We start from the raw sequence: 22,592 nt of genomic DNA, 5'->3' as shown, positions 1-22,592 counted from the left end.
CAGGTAGGGTCGCAACTGGTGCGCCAGGCGAACCTGGGCAAAAGCTCCCCTGGTCACAGTTCGTATATGATCTTCAAAATTGAGCCGTGAGTCCAGTTGCGAGCCCTATCAACGGGGGGTAACACCTCACCCCCCATCATTAAAGGTGGAATAGTTTGGTTAGCCCGAGATGCCGGTACGCAAAGCCACTCAGTCTTGGCAGGATTGAGACGAAGTCTGTTTCTTCCCATCCAGACCTGGACTACCTCCAGGCAACGGGACATCACGGTGAGGGCATCGCTGGGTTGGTTCGGGGTGGAGAAAAAAAGGCAAAGTATTCCATATGAGAACACTGGTAATGAGAAGGCTGCCTTGTAAGCTTCTATGCACTCATGTTTTTGTGGGCCAGTATCTGCAGCATCCCTGGCTGGTTCAATTCGAGTTGGCAGATTCCATATGGATCAGACAGCTCCAAAGATAACAAAGGGGAAGATCACATAGGGTTTTTATAGAGATTTCCCACCATCTAGAATTCGGCTTGGAATGAGCAACCAATGCTGCCCTCAGAATAGACTAATCTGTTATTAAACCTGTTGAAACCATGGCAGCTCCAGACTCAAGTTGTCTTCAAAGACTTTCCAATATAAAAATGAGTTGCTGAAGTCTAACTGACTTAGTAAGAGTCTGATTCATTGCCAGTATTTCTATAACCAAGTAAGGTTACAATTGGCAGACTAGTTGGACCCAGCCAAAAATTCCCCAAGTGCTCTGGAGAACAGGACATTACATTGCATACTTGCTTTTTCTAGAGCACTGCCATTAAAGTCAACAGCTGAAATGTCTATAGATCCATTAGGGTTTTGCATTAACAATGAATGTGTTGCTGGGATTCAGCAAGCATGTGCTTCAATCCATCCACTCCCTCCAAGTTTGCAAGCATCAGATCAAGATCTTGGAACCTCTGTAGCGCCTCAAATTCTAAGCCCATTTTTCCAGCAGGCATTGATAAATCATTATTCACTGCATATAGAAACATACATTGGAAAAGTATATCTGCTGCTGCCCAGAATATACAATTAAAATATTTTCAAAATTCACAAGCCTGACCAAGCAGTAAGCAGCTTTTTGCTTGTAACAGTTAACCGTTCTACTACAGTTCAGGAAATAATTTGAACAGAGCATAAAGTTCCATCTGCTTTGTGTACTTCTAACAGAAATAAATACTTCTAATATAGCTAAATATAATGTATCTCTCACTAGAAAATATTCAGCTTGATAGCCAAGACATGTACCATTTCAACCCTCGTTTTTAGCCATCTCCTTTCCAACATTATCTTTCATATATCCAGGACAATGCGACAAGCAAGAATGTAACTAATCAGTTCCTAACTGTCACCTGGCTTTAACACATTTAGCAACAACTGCTTACTGGCTAATTGTGATAAAGCCACCAATGTTAGACTACTGAATAACATAAAACCTGGCAAAGGTTTTTACTTATTTTCAATTTTCCATCCTTAGCCATGCATGAGACTCTACAAAACCTCTGAAACTGTTTTGTTAGGATTGCTTACCTGAAGACACCCACCTACTTGCTACAGGATTTAATTTACATTTACAGTCATGTACCTTCCCTACTTTGCTTTTTTTTTAAAAAAAAAATTCCATTAATAAACTTAATTGGTTGTTTGGACTGGTCTTTTTGCTCTAGTTCCTCTATCACCTTCCTCATCGTCATACTTTGATAATTAAAAACATTAAATTATCAGCAAGTTTGGGGGGAAGAGAAAAAGAGACAGAACATCATTTCCCACCTTGATTATTTTCCTATTGAATATACTGCTTCACCTGCTTTCTGACTTGTCTAGGAAAAATGAGTGGAAGCAAAGTATCCATAAACCAATTGCAAGGTATCTGCCACCATAGGTATCCATAAATTTTCTATCAAGAATATACTGGAGAAGTAGGTTTTGTTACAAAACATGGATTTGCTTGTTAATTTACAACCCATAATATAGACAGAACTCAAGCCTTGAAAAATCCTGCATTAAAAGTAGCAAGAAATGTAAATAGAAAGAGATTAATCACTGCCCACAGGTAGTTTTCTAGCATCAGCTTCCTTCCTTTTGTATCAAAAGATGGACCTTTTGATACAATCAAGAAGGCTGTTCATACATTTGAAGCCTCTTGTGCAACACTGATCCTTTAAAACTTTGCTGGAACAGATTACATGACAGACTAGGAATAGAATCAATATTTTCCAGCATTATGCTTTCATGGCCTCACCGGTATCCTATATATAAGATTATGCAACATTTATTTGGTGTTCTATACAGTATATAATTCCTTTCTGTCCATTAAGTCAATACGGTTGAATTACTTCTATTATTTTTTCAGAGAAACGTGGTAGAAAACATGAGGCAAGCTATTGTTTGTCGTAAGTACAGGCAAAAATCTTGTTTATCATTACCTTTAAAAATATTTTGTCAACTGCATTAAATTTAAGAGCGTTAATCTTCTAAAACTAAATTTACAAGAAAAATTAACATAAAATTACCCAACCCCAAAAGCTTCACCTTGCTTTTTCCTGGAACACACTTAGCAATCTTATCCCAACGTTCCAGCGTTCCCTTTGGATACTGTTGCAAAGCTAGTTCTAGAAGCTTTTGTTGATTCTGAGTCCACAGGTCATCTGAACTGCGACACTTCTCTTTTTTTCTGGCCTCATCATCGCTATATTCCTCTTGTTCTGCAGTGTCAAAGTCCTTCTGGCGCTTCACTCTACACTTGTCCTCTGTTGTCTCTTTTGTCCCTGGGAATATTGTTTCATCAGCCTTTGGTATTGTTTTCCGCCTGCGATGTCGGGCTTCATTTAACCCAGTCTCTTCATCTGTTGTGAACTTATTTATTGTTTCTGGATCATAACTGTACTTTGTTGTTTCCTCCTGCTCATCATCTTCTTTATCCCGTTGAGTTATTATAAGATCAGGTAAGTTAATACTGGCCTTGTTGGATTTTGAGCTTTGGGCCAAAGTTTTCAACTCTGAAAATTTAATAGTACCTATTGAAAAATAGCACATGTCAGATTAACAGATAATAAGGGAGAAGATGAGGGGAACCAATATTCCAAACAGATTTTTGTTTAAAGTATGCTTCATGAACCAGCCTTGGAAATATCTGACATCTGTATTCAAAAATCAGACTTGAAAAACATAATAGATTAAATCCAGACTTAGTCAAACATAAGTCTGATTCCAAGCTAATAAAGTCAGGCTTTCATTTTTACTTGTATGTTTCCATGGTAGTCACACTTAGTTTAAACAATCCAGAAATAGCATCAATTAGGTACGATGTTAAGAGGTCTTCCGTTATATTCTGGCTCTTTTGTTAATATACACTCCTCTATGCACTGATACACAGAAATGAATGAACTGCAGTGCTCCCATTGAAATGGAAGAATAATGCACTGCCACGGTGTTTAATCAATGGTACCCTTAGTTATTTTAATTCATCTTTTGGTTCTCTGGAACAGATGTCACATATTTTTGTTTTCTTTACACTGCTGACAATTTGAGGCAGAGTTTCACATTATCCACTTAATGAAGGCATATATGCATAGAAGCTCCTTTTTTGCCTGTTACTTCTTTTCAAAAGAAGCAGTCAGTATGCTTAGTAATGGCTTAGTAATACCTAGGACCACCTTTTGTCCACCCCTACTCTAGCCAATATGGATATTTACTTTCTGGCCTCTACAGTCTTTTAAGTAGGACTCAAGAAGTTCTGGAGATTGCCACTATCCCATGACTGTGGAGGAGAATTCTACAACTCCCTAAAAGCTGTATTTTTAAAAAATGAATTATTAAAAATGATAGAATGAAAAATATTAAATACTTAAGAGGCAAGCAGTTACTACCTATAATTCATTTTAAATGTAACTGAAACAAAATTAAATAAAGGTTTGATCCTCAATTCACCAGATTTGGGAGGATTATCTGGCATTCCAGTCAAAGGCCAAATGTAACCATCACACCAGAAAAAGAATCATTTTCCAGATATAGAAGAATCTGATTTCTTTCTATCCAAATATGTTTATTTACTGCTGTGAATAATTCCTAATCTTGATACGAAGACAAGGAAGCTTCAGGGTCTATGAAACACTATAAAATGAAATGCATGTTTTTACTTATCTATTCTGCCATTAGTTGAGACCTACGAACATTCAAGACTGCATCAACAAAAGACTAGATTCTGTGGTTGCTAGTTCCTAAAACTCCTGATTAGGAAAGTTCAACTCCAGTTATTCCAGATTTGGGAAGCCAACTCTTCCTAGTTTACAGCAAAATAGGTGGGCAGAGTGCCAAGAAATTGAGGCACATTATGTTTTATTTTATTTTTCAAAGAACAGTGGATACAGTTATTAGCTGAAAACATGTTCTTCAGTATATCTATGGTATATGCTTAACCATAGAAGTAGAAACAATTGAGGGATTATGTGTTGCAACTTGTTTTGGAGAATTGCACAGAGCCATCAAGAGAATTTGGGGATCAGTTTTAAATGCTGTTTTGAGGGTAAGAATGGGAATAAGAGTTATTTGGGAGATTATCCCATCCCTACCCTTACCTCCATAATCTTCCTAAAAAGTCTCTATTTGGAAGTGGATTTTTTTTGAAAGTGTGGTAGTTTCAGAGTAGGAATGGGAACAGTTTGCCTTTCAAAATATTCTGCCCTATTCTCATTCTTAAATTTTTAAACCCATCCTTCGAGGACAAAACTGCCACGAAAAGTGGAGATTTCAGGTTGGTTTTAGGTGACACATTGTTGCTAGAACACGTAACAGAAGGCAGCATCTAAAAGGCAAACTAGTTCCATCTCCATGCTTATTTCTAAATGAGCTTCTACTTATGGAGCCACCAAACTGTTGGCCATTTGGCCATCAAAATCTGGCCCTATCTCAAAGAGCCACAATACAGCCTGTGGATTATAGCATCCTAAATTTGCTCTTCAGCAAAGTTGCACTGACAAATTAATATACAACCCAAAGGGGGGGAGGCATGCAACTGAAAATTCATAAGGAATGAAGACAGAAAAAAACAAGTTCAGCTTCTAATCTTTAAAGGCAAAAAAATATATTTTCGTTAATCATTGTGAGATATATACTGTAGGCACATTAAACATTACCTGGAGCACTTGAAACTGAATCTTTAATCTGCTTGGCTTTCATTGTAACCTGTTTAGGAAGAAAGAGAAGTCATTTGATTTTCAATTGCTTTGTAAGAGGATTTAAAAGATGTTTCACCAGTGAACTCAGTTGCCTTTTATCTGATTATTTCCAGTCTGCAGTTCTTCCTCCTGTCTCCCAAGTTCATTCCCCCATATCATTACAAACATACTATATACTGAATCTGAATCCTACATGAAGGAGGATCACCTCACCACCTCCGCAGATAATTGCCTGGCCACCCTGTTTAGTGTGACTCTCTCTCTCCTTAATCAGGAGATGAGGGAGGAGCCCTTACAGGGGCGGGCCGAGAAGTTTAGTCATCATCTAGCGGACAAAATTGCTCAGATCCGGGCCGGTTTGGACTCTGACTGGGCAGAGTCTGATGTGGAGGAATCGAGCGGTCTTGAGCATGTTATCTGGACTGAGTTCGATCCTGTGACCCCCCATGACGTGGACAGGATCATGAGGAGACTGAGCTCCACCACTTGTTTATTGGACCCGTGCCCCTCCTGGCTGGTTTATGCGGCCCGGGAGGAGACATGAGGCTGGTTCCAGGCAGTAATAACTGCTTCTTTGAGGGAGGGTGTATTCCCCGCCGCCTTGAAGGAGGCGGTGGTGAGACCCCTTCTCAAGAAGCCTGTCCTGGTCCTGGCGATTTTGAACAACTATCATCCGGTCTCCAACCTTCGCTTTTTGGCGAAGGTTGTTGAGAGTGTGGTGGCGCATCAGCTTCCTCTGTTCCTGGAGGAAACTGATTATCTTGACCCATATCAATCGGGCTTTAGGCCCGGGTACAGCACGGAGACAGCATTGGTCGCGCTGGTGAATGATCTCTGGCGGGCTCAGGACAGGGGATGTTCCTCTGTCCTAGTCCTATTAGACCTCTCAGCGGCTTTTGATATCATCAACCATGGTATCCTACTGCGGCGTCTCAGGAGGCTGGGTGTGGGAGGCACTGTTTTACAGTGGTTCTCCTCCTATCTCCTGGGCCGTTTGCAGTCGGTGTTGACGGGAGGGCAGAGGTCCGCCCCACGGTCTCTCGTTTGTGGAGTCCCTCAGGGGTCAGTCCTCTCTCCCCTCTTGTTCAACATCTATACGAAGCCGCTGGGTGAGCTCATTCGTGGTTTCGGGGTGGGGTATCATCAGTATGCTGATGATACCCAACTTTTTCTTTCCACCCCAAACCAACCCAGTAATGCCCTCGACGTGATGTCCTGTTGCCTGGAGACGGTCCGGGTTTGGATGGGAAGAAACAGGCTTCATCTCAATCCTGCCAAGACTGAGTGGCTGTACATACCGGCATTTCGGGTTAACCAGTTTGTTCCATCGTTAATGATGGGGGGTGAGGTGTTACCCCCCCGTTGATAGGGCTTGCAACTTGGGCGTCCTCCTGGATTCATGGCTCAGTTTTGAAGATCATATAGGAGCCGTGGCCAGGGGGGCTTTTGCCCAGGTTTGCCTGGTGCGCTAGTTACGGCCCTATCTGGACCGAGATGCCCTACGCACAGTCACTCACGCGCTCGTGACCTCCCGTTTAGACTACTGCAACGCTCTCTACATGGGGCTGCCCTTGAGGACCACTCGGAGGCTTCAGCTGGTGCAGAATGCGGCCACGCGAGTTATGATGGGGGTTTCCCGATACTCCCATGTAACACCTCTACTACGCAAGCTGCATTGGCTCCCGGCACCTGCTGCCGGCATCAAGCTCCCTTCGTCCAGTGCGCTCCCACAGGGAGGGTCTTCTCAGGGTGCCACCGGTAAGAGATTTCCGGCGGACGACACCCAGGGATAGGGCCTTCTCAGTGGGTGTACCTGCCCTTTGGAACCAGCTGCCAGTGGAGCTTAGGACTGCCCCCAACCTCCGTTCATTCCGCCGGGACCTGAAGACCTGGCTCTTCGAGCTCTCTGGCCCAGGCTGCGAATTTTAATTTTAATTTTAACTGGGGTTTTATTTGTTCAGGGATGGATGTAATTTTTTAAAATTGTTTTTAACTTTTGTATTTTTTGTTTTAATCACCCTGTAAACCGCCCTGAGTCCTTCGGGAAAGGGCGGTATATAAATGTAATAAAATAAAATAAATAAATAAAATAAATATATGGTGGACCTGTAAAAAAGTTAAAGCTTTTTGGATTAAAATTTGGTGGAACATGCAAAAGATATTTAAGAAAAAGATAAGGTTTTCTCCACAGTTGTTTTTGTTGGGTATTATTACAGATTTTACTGTTATAGATACTAAATTGATGTTGAATTTAATTACGGCAGGAAGACTTTTAGTAGCGCAATATTGGAAGAAGGAGGAACTACCTACTATAGAAGAGTGGACTTTGAAAGTTTCTAACTTGGCGGAAATGGCAAAGATTTCAGCATATTTGAAAGAACAATCGCAACAGAGATATATTGTGGAATGGAGAAGATGAATCGAATATATTCATAATAAATATGGGACTAAAAAGTTTCATTTAGCATTTGAATAAGTAGTGGTTTTATAAGATGTATTATTAGTTACATGTTAGTAATATAGTTATGTTTATGGAGAGTTAAAGTGCGATAGAATTTAATGTTTTATTTTTGTTGTTAGCATATTGTAGCTTATGTTTGTAAGTTTATACCCTGTATTCAGCTCTGGGGGAGGGGGAAGGGGGGGAGGGCGGATTGGGGGGAGGGGAGGGGGAGTGAGTGAGTTTTTTTCCTATTTAAAAAATGTACTGTAAAACTTTTCAATAAAAAAAAATAAAACAAAAAAAATGTAAATAAAACACAAAAATGATGTAAGACAAGAAGGAATGTCAGACCGTTAACACTTTGTCCAAAGTTTTAAATAATAAAATTTGTTTTAAAAAATGAATCTACCCAGTTTCTGATTTCTTACAGTTTCTACAACAGAAGTGAGCAAATTGGTTTTTGGGATGATGCCTGACTGTAACTGCCTTTATATCCATGAGACAGGTCTACTGGGGTTGATAGGAATTGGCGTACAACAGCAATTAGAACACCACAGTTCTAGACAATAAATTATTTGACAGATTATTCAATAAATTATTTCACAGGTTATTCCTAATAAACTTTTTGGTTGGTGAATCTCTCTACCCAGCATGCTGTCTGGAGAATTCTGGGAGTCAAAGTCCATCTTAAAATTGTCAAGTTTGAAAAATACTGTTCTTTGTATTTCTATACATACACAGAGAGACAGAAATCAGCATAGAAGAAATAGCTTTTGTCCATCATTTGTAAGGTACTTTACTAGAAAACAGTCAAGAATGTTCTCCCCTATGCCCACTCCAATTGTAAAGCATTTCCTGTCTCTAATATAGCATCCAATGTTACACTGTCCAAAACTATTGTCAAGTGGCTGATATAATATAAGGACCATATTCCTCCAGCTTAGAACTCTTCTTGTGCCTTAGAGCCTTGTAAAATCTCATTTGCTAAATTAGAAGTTCTGGAATCATCACTATGCATACTTCCTAGGACTGAAGAGAGTTCAGCAATAGTTATAAAACCCAGACAGAGTGCATGGGCAGGGAAAGTCTGGATAGTTTGGCATATGAGTACAGAATTGAACTTGAGCCTCACAAACAGATGGTTTAGTGGTTTGGCCTGATGGATTATGAAGTAGACCAGACTCAAAGAACCACTCAGCCATTAAACTTCAGTCACTCTTTTTTAGCCTTTGAAAATAAAATTAGTGCAATGGGGTGGGAAGGGGAGGAAAAAAGTAAATATAATTCTTTGCAATAGATCAATAAACTACATCAGATCTTCTCATATGTTCAAGCTTACATTTTCACTTGTCTTATTTCCTGAAAGAATCCAGGTCAGGCCTCTAAACTTGCTTTTCAAAAAAGAAAACAGTTATCATTTCCAAGCTGCAGTATCCTGCATTGGGTCCTTTTTTTAAAATGACAGATGCATCTTTTAAGTTACCCTGCTTTTCTTCAATACAATCAATATATCCATCCCTCGAGGGATTCCTTGATTGGGAAAAACTCCCTGAAATAATAGTAATCCATCTAAGTATGCTTAACATAAATCCTGGACTGTTTGAAGGTTAACACCTCTCCTCATGTTAAATAACCGCAAAAACTAACACGTAATGTTTTTCTCCCTGTAACTCTCAAACTCAATGAGACATACGAGTTTCTTGAGCTCCTCTGTAAAAATGGGACACTATTATAACTGCAACCACTTTCGCTTACTGGCAGGCACCAGCTAATTAGAAAAATATATTCGTGTCTATCCACCTGCATATTTTTTTATGGCTTACTTGGGCCTTTTCCACACAGAAAGCAAATCCCGCATCCATCTGCTATTCCAACTTGAATACAAGAGATTAGTGGCAACAGAGACTACAGAATTGGTTTACCTCCTCCCAGGCAGGTAAATGATATTATATCATGAGGATGGAATTTAGAGATCTTTGCTGTCTCTTCAGAAAACCTGCAGTTAATGACCATATTAAAGTCTATATTTTTTACAGACCAGTCTTATTTTATTTTCACAATTTTTTATGTTTCTGAAAATGACCTGGATCCCAAAACATATTTCCGTATTCATAGAGTACGTCCATCCAGCTTTACTTTCAGCAGCAGTTGCGTGCCTCATAGAATTCTATTCCAGAAGAGCCTACAACCTTTACTGCCTAGGAAACCAACAGAAACAGTAGGGTTGTCATCAATAGGAAAAGGCTTCCATGCAGGCATAAAATCCTGTACATAGAACTCAAAATTTTAGTCTGTACCAACATATACTACTCAAGATTGTAACATACCTATCTACCCTGTTTGACCTTCTTTCAAAATTTCAGTTGTTTGTTGCAGAAATTCCACTTCACAAAAAAGATTGTCAAATTAAGTTAATACTTCAAATTACCCAACTGAAAAAAGTAACAAAAATAAAGTCAGGATTTTGTCACTATTTTCCTTAATTTTGTTCTTATTATAGGCAATCCCCATGTTATAACCATTCAGTGACTGTTCAAACTTACAATTGTGCTGAACAAAGGGGTATGTAAGACCAGTCCTCAGAGTTCCAACTGTTGCAGCATGTGATTGTGTTACAGGTGCTCAGTGCCTGGCTCATAATTACATTATTACAATAAGCTGCAGTTGTATGATTGTGATTCCTTGCTAGCTTCCCCAACAGAAAATCAAATTGGGAAGCCAGCACCACATCTAAGATGTGAATGTGTAACAGGAGAGCAGATAATAAATATAATGAACAAATGAACACATCAAAATCACCATTATCTAAACCTCAACTTTCCTGCAAAACATCCTCCCAAAGATGAATCACAACTATCTGTTTTTGCAAATAAACCAAAACAGCAGGGGTAGTAAAGTTAAAACTCTGAGCTATATGCTAACTCAAATTACCGAGAGCTCTACACTACAAACTCTCCATGTAAATTACAAGTAAATTACATGTACAAGATTAAGAATTATTAGTTTCCTTCAACAATGTCAAACACTACTTTTCAAAGCACATGGAAAAGCAAGCAATTTATATCATGTTTATGTGGACTACACACAAATGATCTGAAGAATATATCAGAAGCTGGAGTACCAATTCCATTGTCCCCTAATTCTATATTATTAGGAATGCTGGTAAGCATTAATTCACAGAAGCCATATGGTTCTATGGACTAGAACTGTGGTCCCCAACCTTTGTGACTTGGCGCATGGCTGAAGGGGGAGAGAAGAACCAGGCCACGTGAGCATGCATGCGCAGCTTGACTTGTGCAAATTGAACGGCATGTGCATGTGCATGCCTGTCAGCCCATTACTAGTGCAAGTTAGCCCACTGTTTGAGCAGCCCAGTTCCAAATAGGCCACGGCCCAGCCCGGCCCTGAAAACAGAGGCACACGGATTGCTTGAAAGCAACCCTTATGACTAAGTTTTCCCCTTATGGCTTCTCTGATAAACTTACCTATCTGAATACAACATATCATGCTTACCTTGGCTTACTTAAAAAATATCTGAAATTAGTATCCCAGAATAATATAGAATAATTTTTGTTTCAACCATGCACTAAAAAGGTCAGAAGATGGTGGACCCATTTGCAGTGAGTTCCAATGCCAACTCTAGGCAGCCATGAGAATATATATTTCAAATAGCATCAATGCATATTCCAGCATTGCAAATCAAGATGGAAGTCTTGGAAAAAAATAGAACTTGTCCTATCAAAAATCTGGAAGGAGTGATTATTGACTAATTGAACCCAGGGAGTTCACCCTTCCTGTGTGTGTGTATTAAGGGAGCTTGTTTAATTATTTCTTCAAATAGTAAAAGGAAGGAATGAGAGCTCCAAATTCAACCAGGGGGGAAATGGGTCAAAACACATATATGTGGAGATAGACATGGAATATCAGTTCAGCTAACTAGATCAGGTGGCAGGAACCCTCATTAAAAAAATTGAATGAAGTAAGTTTCACTTTCATAACTGAAACATTTGGAAAGTGGGGGGAACCAATCTAACCAGAAAAGTAATGTAATAAAGGTTGCATTACCTTTTCACCTACAAATAAAAATAAGTCCCATTATTCTGTTTGGTTTAAGAAAATCTTTGCTTATTAGGGGTCAGAAGAAAACTAAGTTGTTTACAATGTAGCAGTTCTTACAGTCACATAAAAATGGCAAAGTTGGGGCTCAAGCAGATTAAAGCTGCTGTTGCTTCTCTCCATAAAATTGTTGTATAAACAATTTTAGGCCAATATTTAAGTAACCCTGCTTAATATGGCACATCAAGAAGAGACTAAAAGCCACTTTTTCATAATTAATGCTTTTAGCACATTTCAAAAATATAATTAAGGCAATAGAATTTATAATAATATCTACATTTTAAAAGAAAACATAACTGAAATTATGGGAAAAGAGAAATGTCAATACAAGATTTCCTGTCAGGTCACTGTGACCAATCTTCACATAATTTTGTTGCTTACATTTACCAGAAACCTGACTCTTCACAGCCAAAGTTTTTGATCGTGAGTGGGCATTATCTTGTTATATTACCTGGAAGTCCTTCTGCCCAATGGACTCCAAGGACATGAGCAGAGTATTCTCTAAGCTATCTTTTTTCACTTGCAAGCCTGACTTTTTTGGGGGGGGGCTAGGGGTGAACTGACCACCTGGATCCTGGAAACTATCAGTGTCATTCAAGGAAATTGTCAACTGGCAACCAAAGAAACCAGAAATTACAGCTATCAAACAATTTAAAAATGGCAAAGTTACAGGTCCTAACCAAGATAAGGTGAAGATGCTCAAGGCAAGATAATTGTAGCAGTCAATTATATTACCAAGTTATCCTCAATATTATAGGAAAAAAGGTCTTGCTTAATTGAAACCTGCTGATGTTGTTCCTGTGTTTAAAAATGATAAGGTGTGATGTGAAAACTATCACAGAATCACCCTTCCAATCGGAAAGGTCATTGTGCATGTTTTTAAAGCATGATTATTAATCAATGCAAAAATCCCCTACCCAGGAAAAGCAATGTGATTTTAGATCAGGCCATAATCAGATTTTCATTGACAAGCAAATATTTAAAGAGTGTACACACTATGGAAAAAATGGCTGATGTATTTAATAATTTGAGAATTGCCTTTGACAGGGTCCACAAGAACACACAAAATTAGTTTGGTGATCAGCGTACCTAAACAATCATCCAAGCCACTGCTTTAATGATAATATCCTTTGCAAGGCTGAAGTATATAGTGAGAAAACCAGTACCCTGTTACCATCATTGTTCAATGTGGTGACAAACCGGGTGATGGAGAAAACCTTGGTTGGGCATTTAGGAGTTCAATATGACATATATAAATTGAACTCACAGATGGAGCATTAAACCAATGACATTGTTTTCATATAGAAATCAGAACTGTAGGTACAGAAGCTATCAGATGTCATAAACAAAAGAGCTGAGAGGCTCTTAGGCAAATTATTATCCACATTATGGATAAATTCAAAAAAGATCAAGGCCATGCAATTGAAATCACAAAAATTAACTTTGCCTTAAAAGGTGAGCAAATGAGCAGATGGATTAGTTAATATATCCCTGCACCTGATGCTGCTAAATCGAGTAGCATGGCAAGATAGATGGCAAATAAATTTAACAATAAATAGATATCAACCTGAACACAAAAGATTTGAATATAGGAAATCCTTGACTTATGACCACAACTGAGATTAGAATTTACATCATTAAGCAAGGCAGTGGTTAACTGAGCCACACCCAATTTTACCACCTTTTTTTGACATGGTTGTTAAGCAAATCACTGCAGTTGTTAAGTGAATCATGCGGTTTTTAAGTGAGTACAGCTTTTCCCATTGACTTTTCTTGTAAAAGTTGTAAATGACAATCACATAATCCCAAGATGTTGCAACCATTTTAAATAGACACTGGATGCCAAGCAACCAAATTCTGATCACATGACTGTGCAGATGCACATTAGTTGTAAGTATGAGGGCTAGTTGTAAGTCACATTTTTCAGTGTCACTATAATTTTGAATAGCCACTAAAGGAATAATTGTAAGTCAAGGACTACCTGTATTAATTGTGTCCATTACTTGCTCAGGATCTATGGAACTGATGGTGAAATGAGGACGTTCAACAGAAACGTAATCAACAAACCATAGCGAGTTGAAATCAGATGCAAGCACACTAAAACAGATGAAAGAAGAGAAGCTGAAGAACAAGAAGACCAAAGAATACCTAATCAAGAAATACCACTTGAAGAGTGGCTAATGTCTGGGAAAATTACTTGCTTACCAACAACTTTCAAATTGCTAACTAGTGTGGTAGCTGATGCAGTCTAATACCATTTAACTGAAAACAATCTTTTTCCACCTGAGCAGAAAGGAAACCACCCCAATAGAAGAGGAACAAAAGATCAACTCCTGACAAATGAGTTTGGAAAACTGCAAGAGAAGGAAGATCAACGTGAATGTAGCATGAATTGACTACAAAAAGGCATTCGACTCTCTGCCATGTGACCGGATAATCAAGTGCCTAGAAATAACAAGAGTCAGTAGAAACATCAGAAGCTTTGTGCAAAGATCGATGGCACAATGGAAGACACAGTTTCATGTCAATGGTGAGAGATTGGGAGAGGTTAATATCAAGACAGGAATATTTCAAGGAGATTCCCTGTCACCACTACTATTTATCATTGCACTGTTTCCTCTGTCAACAATACTGAATAACTCAGGACATGACTATCAAACATCAAAAACATCTGCCAGACTATCCCACCTCCTTTACATGGATGATCTGAAGCTGTATTGAAAAACACCATCTGAAATAGAATCGCTGCTGAACACTGTCTGTATACATAGAGAAGATATTGCAATATAGTTTGGTTTGGACAATTGTGCCACACTCACTATCAAGAAAAAATAGTGAAAACTGAAGCAATCAAGATGCCTCATGAAAATAACTTTAAAAGTCTGGATGAGGAAGATTATTACAAATACCTGGATATCCTTCAAGCTGACAACATTTAGCACACTGAAGTCAAGAAAAAGGTTAGAGATGAATACATCAAGAGAGTGAAGATCTTTAAGTCCAAATTCAATGGAGGAAATACTGTGAAGGCAATCAACACCTGGGCAATTCAAGTCATTAGATACACAGCTGGAATAGTGGACTGGACTCAAGCAGAACTAAAAGCAATGGATAGGAAGACCAGAAAATTATGGCAACAAATCATGCCCTTCATCCTCACAGTGACATTGACAGACTTTATCCACCAAGGCAAATAGGTTGGTTATGGAATGTTGAAAGTATATCAGATGGTTGAGGAAGAAAAAATGGCTTTGGAAAAATATCTGAAAGACAATGAAGAAGATGCACTGAAGTTAGTACACCAGGAAGGCTTACTGACTACTGGAGAGACCAAACTGGCCTACAAGAAAGACCAAATGAAAAACAGAATAGAGGCATGGGAAGACAAAGCGCCACAATGCCAGTACATTAAAAAAAGCAGCAGGGAAAGCAGACAACAAGAAAACATGGCAATGGCTATGAGTAAGAAAACTGAAGAAAAAGATAGAGGGACTAATTCTAGCGGTATAAGACCAAGCCTTAAGGACAAATACATATAAAGCCAGAACTGAGAAGATAGCAACAGACAGTAAGTGCTGCCTATGCAAAGAAGCTTAAAGAAACAGTGGTAAGCTACTGCAAGAAGATTGCCCAGGCTGACTATAAGCAGCGGCATGACAAAGTACCAACAATGGTGCATTGGAAGATCTGCAAGAAATGTAAAAATTTGTCTGCAAGCCAGAACTTGTGGGACCATAAAATAGAGAACGTCATAGAAAACGAAGAAGTTAAATTGTTCTGGGACTTTAGAATTCAGACAGGCACATGCCACGTAACACCCAGACTTAACAATTGTTGATAAGAAATACAAAAGAAGACTGGATAGTGGATGTGGCAGTGCCTGGAGACAGCAGAATAGAAGAGAAAGAACTAGAGAAGTTAACAAAATACAAAGACCTACAAATAGAAATAGAATGACTGTGGCAAAGGCAAGCAAGGGTAGTACCAGTACCAGTAGCAGTAGTAGCAGTAGTAGCAGTAGTAGCAATAATAATAATAATAATAATAATAATAATAATAATAATAATAATAATAATGAGGAGGAGGAGGAGGAGGAGGAGGAGGAGGAGGAGGAGGAGGAGGAGGAGGAGGAGGAGGAGGAGAAGAAGAAGTTTTTATTGATTAGCCCTTTGGCCATATCAAAGTGCAAAGATCCAGCAAGAAATTATTACTAAAATTTGATAAAAGCAATTTAAAATGGAATTTGATAAAATACCATTTAAAATGAAATGGGAATAAAGTACAATCTAAAATGAAATTATAATAGTGTACAATAATTTAAGATATAGATAAAATATGATAAAATTATATTTTGGAGTCGCCCTTGCAATCTACCCCAAGCAGCCCCACATACGCAGATCTCAACCGAACCATTTTGTTTAAGTACTGTGCTGCGTTAAATGTTATTTTCAAGTTCTGGCTGGGCATAAGGTAAGTTGTTTTGATATGGGGATCCCAATGGGTCATTCATTTGGCATATAGACCAGGATACCTGTCTCTCACCCTCTTATACAGGCAACAATCAAATAGAATGTGAGCCAGGTCTTCTACCTCTACCACTCCGCAAATGCAGAGACGCTCATTGTAGGGTATAGCATGAAATCTCCCATATCTGACCATTGTGTCAAACTGTTCAAATCTCGACCAATAGTAATAGGCACCTTCTGTGTAATCCCAAAAAAAGGAGCACCACTGGCATTGACAAATTCACCATCAGTCAATTGCAAAAGGCAGATTTACTGGGAACAGCTTCCATCCTGTGACGATATCTGTAACACCATCAAACATCCAGATCTGCCTATCGCAGCTCCTTGGTAAGGGCTCAATAGATAAGACAAAAATGCCAAATCCAGTCTGAACATCTGGCTGGCTGTGTGAATAATAATAATAGTAGTAGTAGTAGTAGTAGTAGTAGTAGTAGTAGTAATCTGCTATTATAATAGTTCTTAGGTCCTTGGTTAGAACTTGAACTGTTAAGTTTTTACGATTAAATCTTAAATAATAATGAAAGCACTGTAGAAGTGACTAGAATGGAAGACATTCACATAACAACAGAAATTGTGCAAAAACAAGTAAAGAAGGTCAAGAACTGGAGTGTCCCTAGTTTAAATGACCTGCGTGGAATCTGAATAAAACCACTAACAAGTTTGCATGCAAGGTTAGTAAGCCAGATGAATCAGGTTCTGAAAACACCAGAAAGTGAAAAATGGCTAACAACCAGAAGAACATTTTTGATTCAGAATGATGCAGAAAAGGAAAATAAAACCTGAAAATTACAGGCCAATGACTTGCCTGCCAACCACATACAAATTACTTACAGGCATTATTGCAAACCAAATTTATGGCTATTTGGAAAACAAGGATGTGCTGCCTGTAGAACAGAAAAGATGCTACAAAAATTCAAAAGGAACCAAAGACCAATTGATGATTGATAAACTGGTTTTGAAGAATTCAAAAACAAGACGAACAAGTTTGTTCATGGCCTGGATTGATTATAAGAAAGCATTTGATTCTGTTCCACACAGCTGGATTGAGAAATGCTTCGACATTTTTGGAATTAGCAGCAACATCCAGAAATTCCTGAAGACCTCCATGAAGTTATGGCAAACTAAGTTGATGGCCTGTGGAAAAGAACTTGGTGAAGTTGATTTCAAACGAGGAATCTTCCAAGATGTCTCATTGTCACCTCTGCTATTTGTACTTTTGATGGTGCCACTAACAAGCATTTTGAACAAAACAAACTGTGGCGATGAACTGACTGAAAAGAGGTGAAAATTTCCCATTTGCTATATGTGGATGATTTAAAATTGTTTGGAAAAAAAAAAGTTGAATTGAGCTCACTGCTAAAAAAGCACTTGAAGAGTTTAGCAGAGACTGAAATGCAATTTGGCATTGACAAATGTGCAACAATTGCTGTTAAGGCAGGAAAAATGGTTAAAGATGATGGATTCAAACTTGATAATGAAGAGTTGATAAAAGCAGCAACACCAGAAGAAGAGTACAAGTATTTAGGAGTTTTGGAAGCTTCTGATCTGTTGCACAACCAACTCAAGGGAGCTACTTCAACAAAATACATAAAGTGAGTTCAGAAAATCTTGAGATCAAAGCTGAGTGGAGGAAATATCATAAAGGCAATTAACACCTGGGCAGTGCCTGTAATACAATACTCAGCTGGAATAATTGACTGGACTCGGCTAGAACGTGATAACTTGGATCGAAAGACAAGAAAACTAGTGACAAAGCATCATGCTCTGCATCCAAAAAGTGGTATTGATCCATTGTACTTTGCCAAGATCTCAGGGTGGCAGAGGACTCTTACAGGTGAAACAAACTGTAGAAGAAGAAAAACATAGCTTAAATGACTACACAAAGAAAGCAAAACAGCCTTTGCTGAAGGAGGTGAACAAGGGAAACCTCTTGAAAACAACAAGATTGAAAACAGAGTATCAAAAGAAAACAATTGAGCATCGAGTTTCTAACTGGAAAAAGAAGCCTATGCATAGTCAATACCCGAAGGATACTGAAGGAAAGGCAGATACAAAGCTAATGAGAGATATACAATAAAATAGTACATATATAGAGACACATATACATACACATACACACACACATATTACACACACACACACACACACACACACACACACACACAGATGTATGTATGTATGTTTTCATTTGGAAACTAGCCACCCTCTCCTCTCCCCTCCTCGCCCTCTCCTCTACCTCAGAAAGAATAAAGCCGTCTAACTAAAGTAAAAGAACTGAAACAAAGAATAACTGAGTACCTAGAACAGCAAAAAGAATAAGGCCGCCTGTATTGAAGCTTGTTCCAAAGAAATGCTAAACTCAGTCTGAACATCTGGCTGACTGTGCAATGATGAATAATGATAATAAAAACACCTTACTCGGAGCTGCCTATATATATTCAGACATCTTAACAGCTCTAAAATCCTTGGTTAAGTTTTTACCAGTCCCAGGTGTGAATCAAATAAAAGATTTAATCATCATCATCATCGTCCCCCAGTGAGGCACTACCTTGACGTGGCTGTGGGGCTTGTGTACTCTGAGGAAGATGAGAGCTATGCCAGAGCTATGTCAGACAAAGAGTGTCTCTCCCATAAAAAATATGGTGAGACATAAATTTCAGTATTCCGTACCAGCTCAGATGTTGCCCGGGTTAACAAGGTCCTCGTTAGATGTTGGAATTCTTGGATATCTGGTGAAAAATGGCTTACAGGACTCAGGACTGTTGGCTGAGCAACCAGGGCCAGCAGCTGCAGAACTACTGGAAGAAAAGGTGTTTACCCATCGCAAATACAGTGATTGAAAACAAAGAAATAATGATCTGTTATTACAGATCAAGCCCAACAAGAAGACGATATCTAAAATGAATGCACCAGTTCTGGAAAGAACAACATCCAGAATCAGAAATAACAGAACAGAGACTAGCAGATCAATGCCGATTTATAATACAAAATAAAGTATTCACAGAAATAGAATTGGACTAACTGCAAAGGTTTACACAGGGCAAAGAAATCAAAGCCTTGCCAGAAGTAATTCAGAATGTAGAGGCAAGCCAAGGGGAGTTGGCAGTGAAGGAATCCAGCAGAGATATCCAACTGTTCTCATTTAGAAACCAGGCACCTCTTCCTCAGGAAGAACAAAGCCCTCTAAATAAAGAAATAAAAGAATTGAAACAAAGAATAACTGAGCATCTAGAACAGCACAAAAACAACACAATAAGGCTGCCTGCATTGAAGTTTGTTCCAAAGAAACAGCTAGCACAAACATTAAAAGATGCAAATACTGCAATATCAAGTATAAGCACCAATTCACTGTAAGAAACAAACCAACTAATGTACAGCACAGTTGCAGTTATAACTGAATACCTGGAATGCAAAATCAACAAAAGAAGAAAAACAAACAAACAGTGCACCACAAAAATGGAAGGTTAGACTAGAAAATAAGATCAGCAAGTTAAGATCACATGCAAGCAAGCTAGAATAGATGAAAGAAAAGAAGCTGAAGAAGAAGAAGACCAAAGAATACCTAATCAAGAAATATCACTTAGAAACAAGGAAGATCAAGGAAGCACTGGAAATAATAAAGCAGCAAATAACAGCTATAGCCAGGAAAATCAGTAGATACGAAGGTCGAATTGCAAATTATAGGCAGAACCTCCAATCTCAATCCAATCAGAAACATTTCTACCAATTCATCAATGGAGCAACTGCAATGAATCAGTCAGTACCTGACAAGGAAGAAACAGTGCAGTTCTGAAAGCAGATATGGGATAACCCAAAGAAACACAACAAGGATGTGGCTTGGTTAAAAGAGGTGGATGCAAATAAAACAGAAGTTGAAATGAAAGAACTAGTAATAACAACAAAAATGGTAGAAAAAAAAGCAAGGAAGATCAAAAATTGGTCAGCACCAGGTGAAAATGAACTGCATGGGTTTTGGTTGAAACATCTAATGTTATATACCCACTCATTGCCAAGCAGTTCAACAATATACCACAAGGAGGAGAAATTGAACAGTGGCTAACAACTGGGAAAACCTACCGAATAATGAAAAATCCAGAAAAAGGGGCAACACCAGGCAACTACAGGCCAATTACCTGCTTACCAACAACTTTCAAATTGCTAACTGGTGTGGTAGCTGATGCAGTACAACAGCATCTAGTTCAGGGGTCGGCAACCTAAAAAAGGAAAAGAGCCACTGGGAACCGGTTCCATCACAAATTTAAAAAAGTGGGAGCCGCGTGCGTGTGTCCATGCACGCGCATGCGCAAAAAGGTTTTTTGCGCATGCGCGGACGCACACGGCTGCCATTTTTTAAAAAATGAGATGGAACCGGTTCCCGGTTGCCCGACGGCGACGGCCCGTCTGCATGACCGGAGGTGCGCGCGCACCTCCGCGTGAATGGGCAGCGGTGCCGCTCTTTGAGGAAGCTGCCGCGGCCCGTCTGCGAAGCTGCCGAAAGCAGCAGCTTTGCAGACGGGCCGCGGCAGCCTCCTCAAAGAGCGGCACCCCTGCCCATTCCGGGAGGTGCACGCGTACCTCCGCGTGAACGGGCAGCGGTGCCGCTCTTTGAGGAAGCTGCCATGGCCCGTCTGCGAAGCTGCCGCTTTCGGCAGCTTCGCAGACGGGCCGTGGCAGCCTCCTCAAAGAGCGGCGCCCCTGCCCATTCCGAGAGGTGCGCGCGCACCTCTCCGAATGACCGGAGGTGTGGGCGTACCTCCGCGCGAATGGGCAGCGGTGCCGCTCTTTGAGGAAGCTGCCGCGGCCCGTCTGCGAAGCTGCTGCTTTCGGCAGCTTCGCAGACGGGCCGCGGCAGCTTCCTCAAAGAGCGGCACCGCTGCCCATTCACGCGGAGGTACGCGCGCACCTCCCCAAAGGTTTGGGGAGGTGCGCGCGCACCTCCGGTCATTCGGAGAGGTGCGTGCGCTCCTCTTGGAATGGGCAGGGGCGCCGCTCTTTGAGGAAGCTGCCACGGCCCGTCTGCGAAGCTGCCGAAAGCGGCAGCTTCGCAGACGGGCCGCGGCAGCTTCCTCAAAGAGCGGCACCGCTGCCCATTCGCGCGGAGGTACGCGCGCACCTCTCCAAAGGTTTGGGGAGGTGCGCGCGCACCTCCGCCCATTCGGGGAGGTGCGCGCGCACCTCTCCAAACGGGCGGTGCCACTCTCCATTTGGAGAGGTGTGCGCGCACCACTGCCCGTTGGAAGAGGTGCGCGCGCACCGGGCGGCTGGGAGCCGCAAGAGACGGCTCAAAGAGCCGCATGCGGCTCCGGAGCCGCAGGTTGCCGACCTGTGATCTAGTTGAAAACAATCTCTTTCCACCCGAGTAGAAAGGAAACCACCCCAATAGCAGAGGGACAAAAGATCAATTCCTAATAGACAAAATGATCTTGGAAAATTGCAAGAAAAGGAAGACCAACCTGAATGTGGCATGGATTGATTACAAAAAGGAATTTGACTCTCTGCCACATGACTGGATAATCAAGTGCCTAGAAATAACAGGAGTCAGTAGAAACATCAGAAAATTTGTGCAAAGATCGATGCCACAATAGAAGACACAATTGCATGTCAATGGTGAAAGACTGGGAGAGGTTAATATCAACAGAGGAATATTTCAAGGAGATTCATTATCACCACTATTATTTGTTATTGCACTGTTTCCTCTGTCAACAATACTGAATAACTCAGGACATGGCTATCAAACATCAAAAACATCTGCTAGACTATCCCACCTCCTTTACATGGATGATCTGAAGCTGTATGGAAAAACATCATCTGAAATAGAATTGCTGCTGAACACTGTCCATATACAGTTGCAAGAAAAAGTATGTGAACCCTTTGGGATTACGTGGAGTTTTGCATGAATTGGCCATAAAATGCGCTCTAAATATCATGTAAGTCACAACAATAGAAAAACACAGTCTGCTTAAAATAATACTACACAAACATTAGCTGTTGTCATGTTTTAATTGAACATAAGATGGAAACATTCACAGTGCAGGGTGGAAAAAGTATGTGAACCCCTAGCCTAATGACTTCTCCAAGAGCTAATTGGAGCCAGGAGTGAGCCAACCTTGACTCCAACCAGTGTGATGATATTGGATGTGTTGCTGACAGCTGTCCTGCCCTTTAAAAACAAACATGTTTTGGGTTTACTGGTCTCAAGAAGCACTGTCTGATGTGAACCATGCCTCACAGAAAAGAGCTCTCAGAAGACCTACGATCAAGAATTGTTGACTTGCATGAAGCTGGAAAGGGTGACAAAAGTATCTCC

At 40.1% G+C, this 22,592-nt stretch overlaps 1 protein-coding gene across 2 annotated transcripts in view; it reads right to left on the bottom strand.

Moving 5' to 3' along the window:
* DNAJC1 (DnaJ heat shock protein family (Hsp40) member C1) overlaps positions 1-22,592 on the bottom strand; it is a 131,730-nt gene that overhangs the window by 2,125 nt on the left and 107,013 nt on the right. The window contains exons 10-11 of one of the 2 annotated variants that reach the window (XM_083377984.1): positions 5,159-5,207; positions 2,556-3,040 (exon numbers count right to left, since the gene is read on the bottom strand). In XM_083377984.1, the coding sequence (XP_083234110.1) occupies positions 2,556-3,040; positions 5,159-5,207 (534 nt within the window). The remainder of the gene's footprint in view (positions 1-2,555; positions 3,041-5,158; positions 5,208-22,592) is intronic. The other variant, XM_083377985.1, reaches the window with a different exon arrangement.

Source organism: Vipera ursinii, assembly GCF_947247035.1.
Source record: "Vipera ursinii genome assembly, chromosome: Z".
Classification (NCBI taxonomy): Eukaryota; Metazoa; Chordata; class Lepidosauria; order Squamata; family Viperidae; genus Vipera; species Vipera ursinii.
Note: the sequence above shows the minus strand (reverse complement) of the source record. Positions and strands in the feature narration are given on the sequence as shown.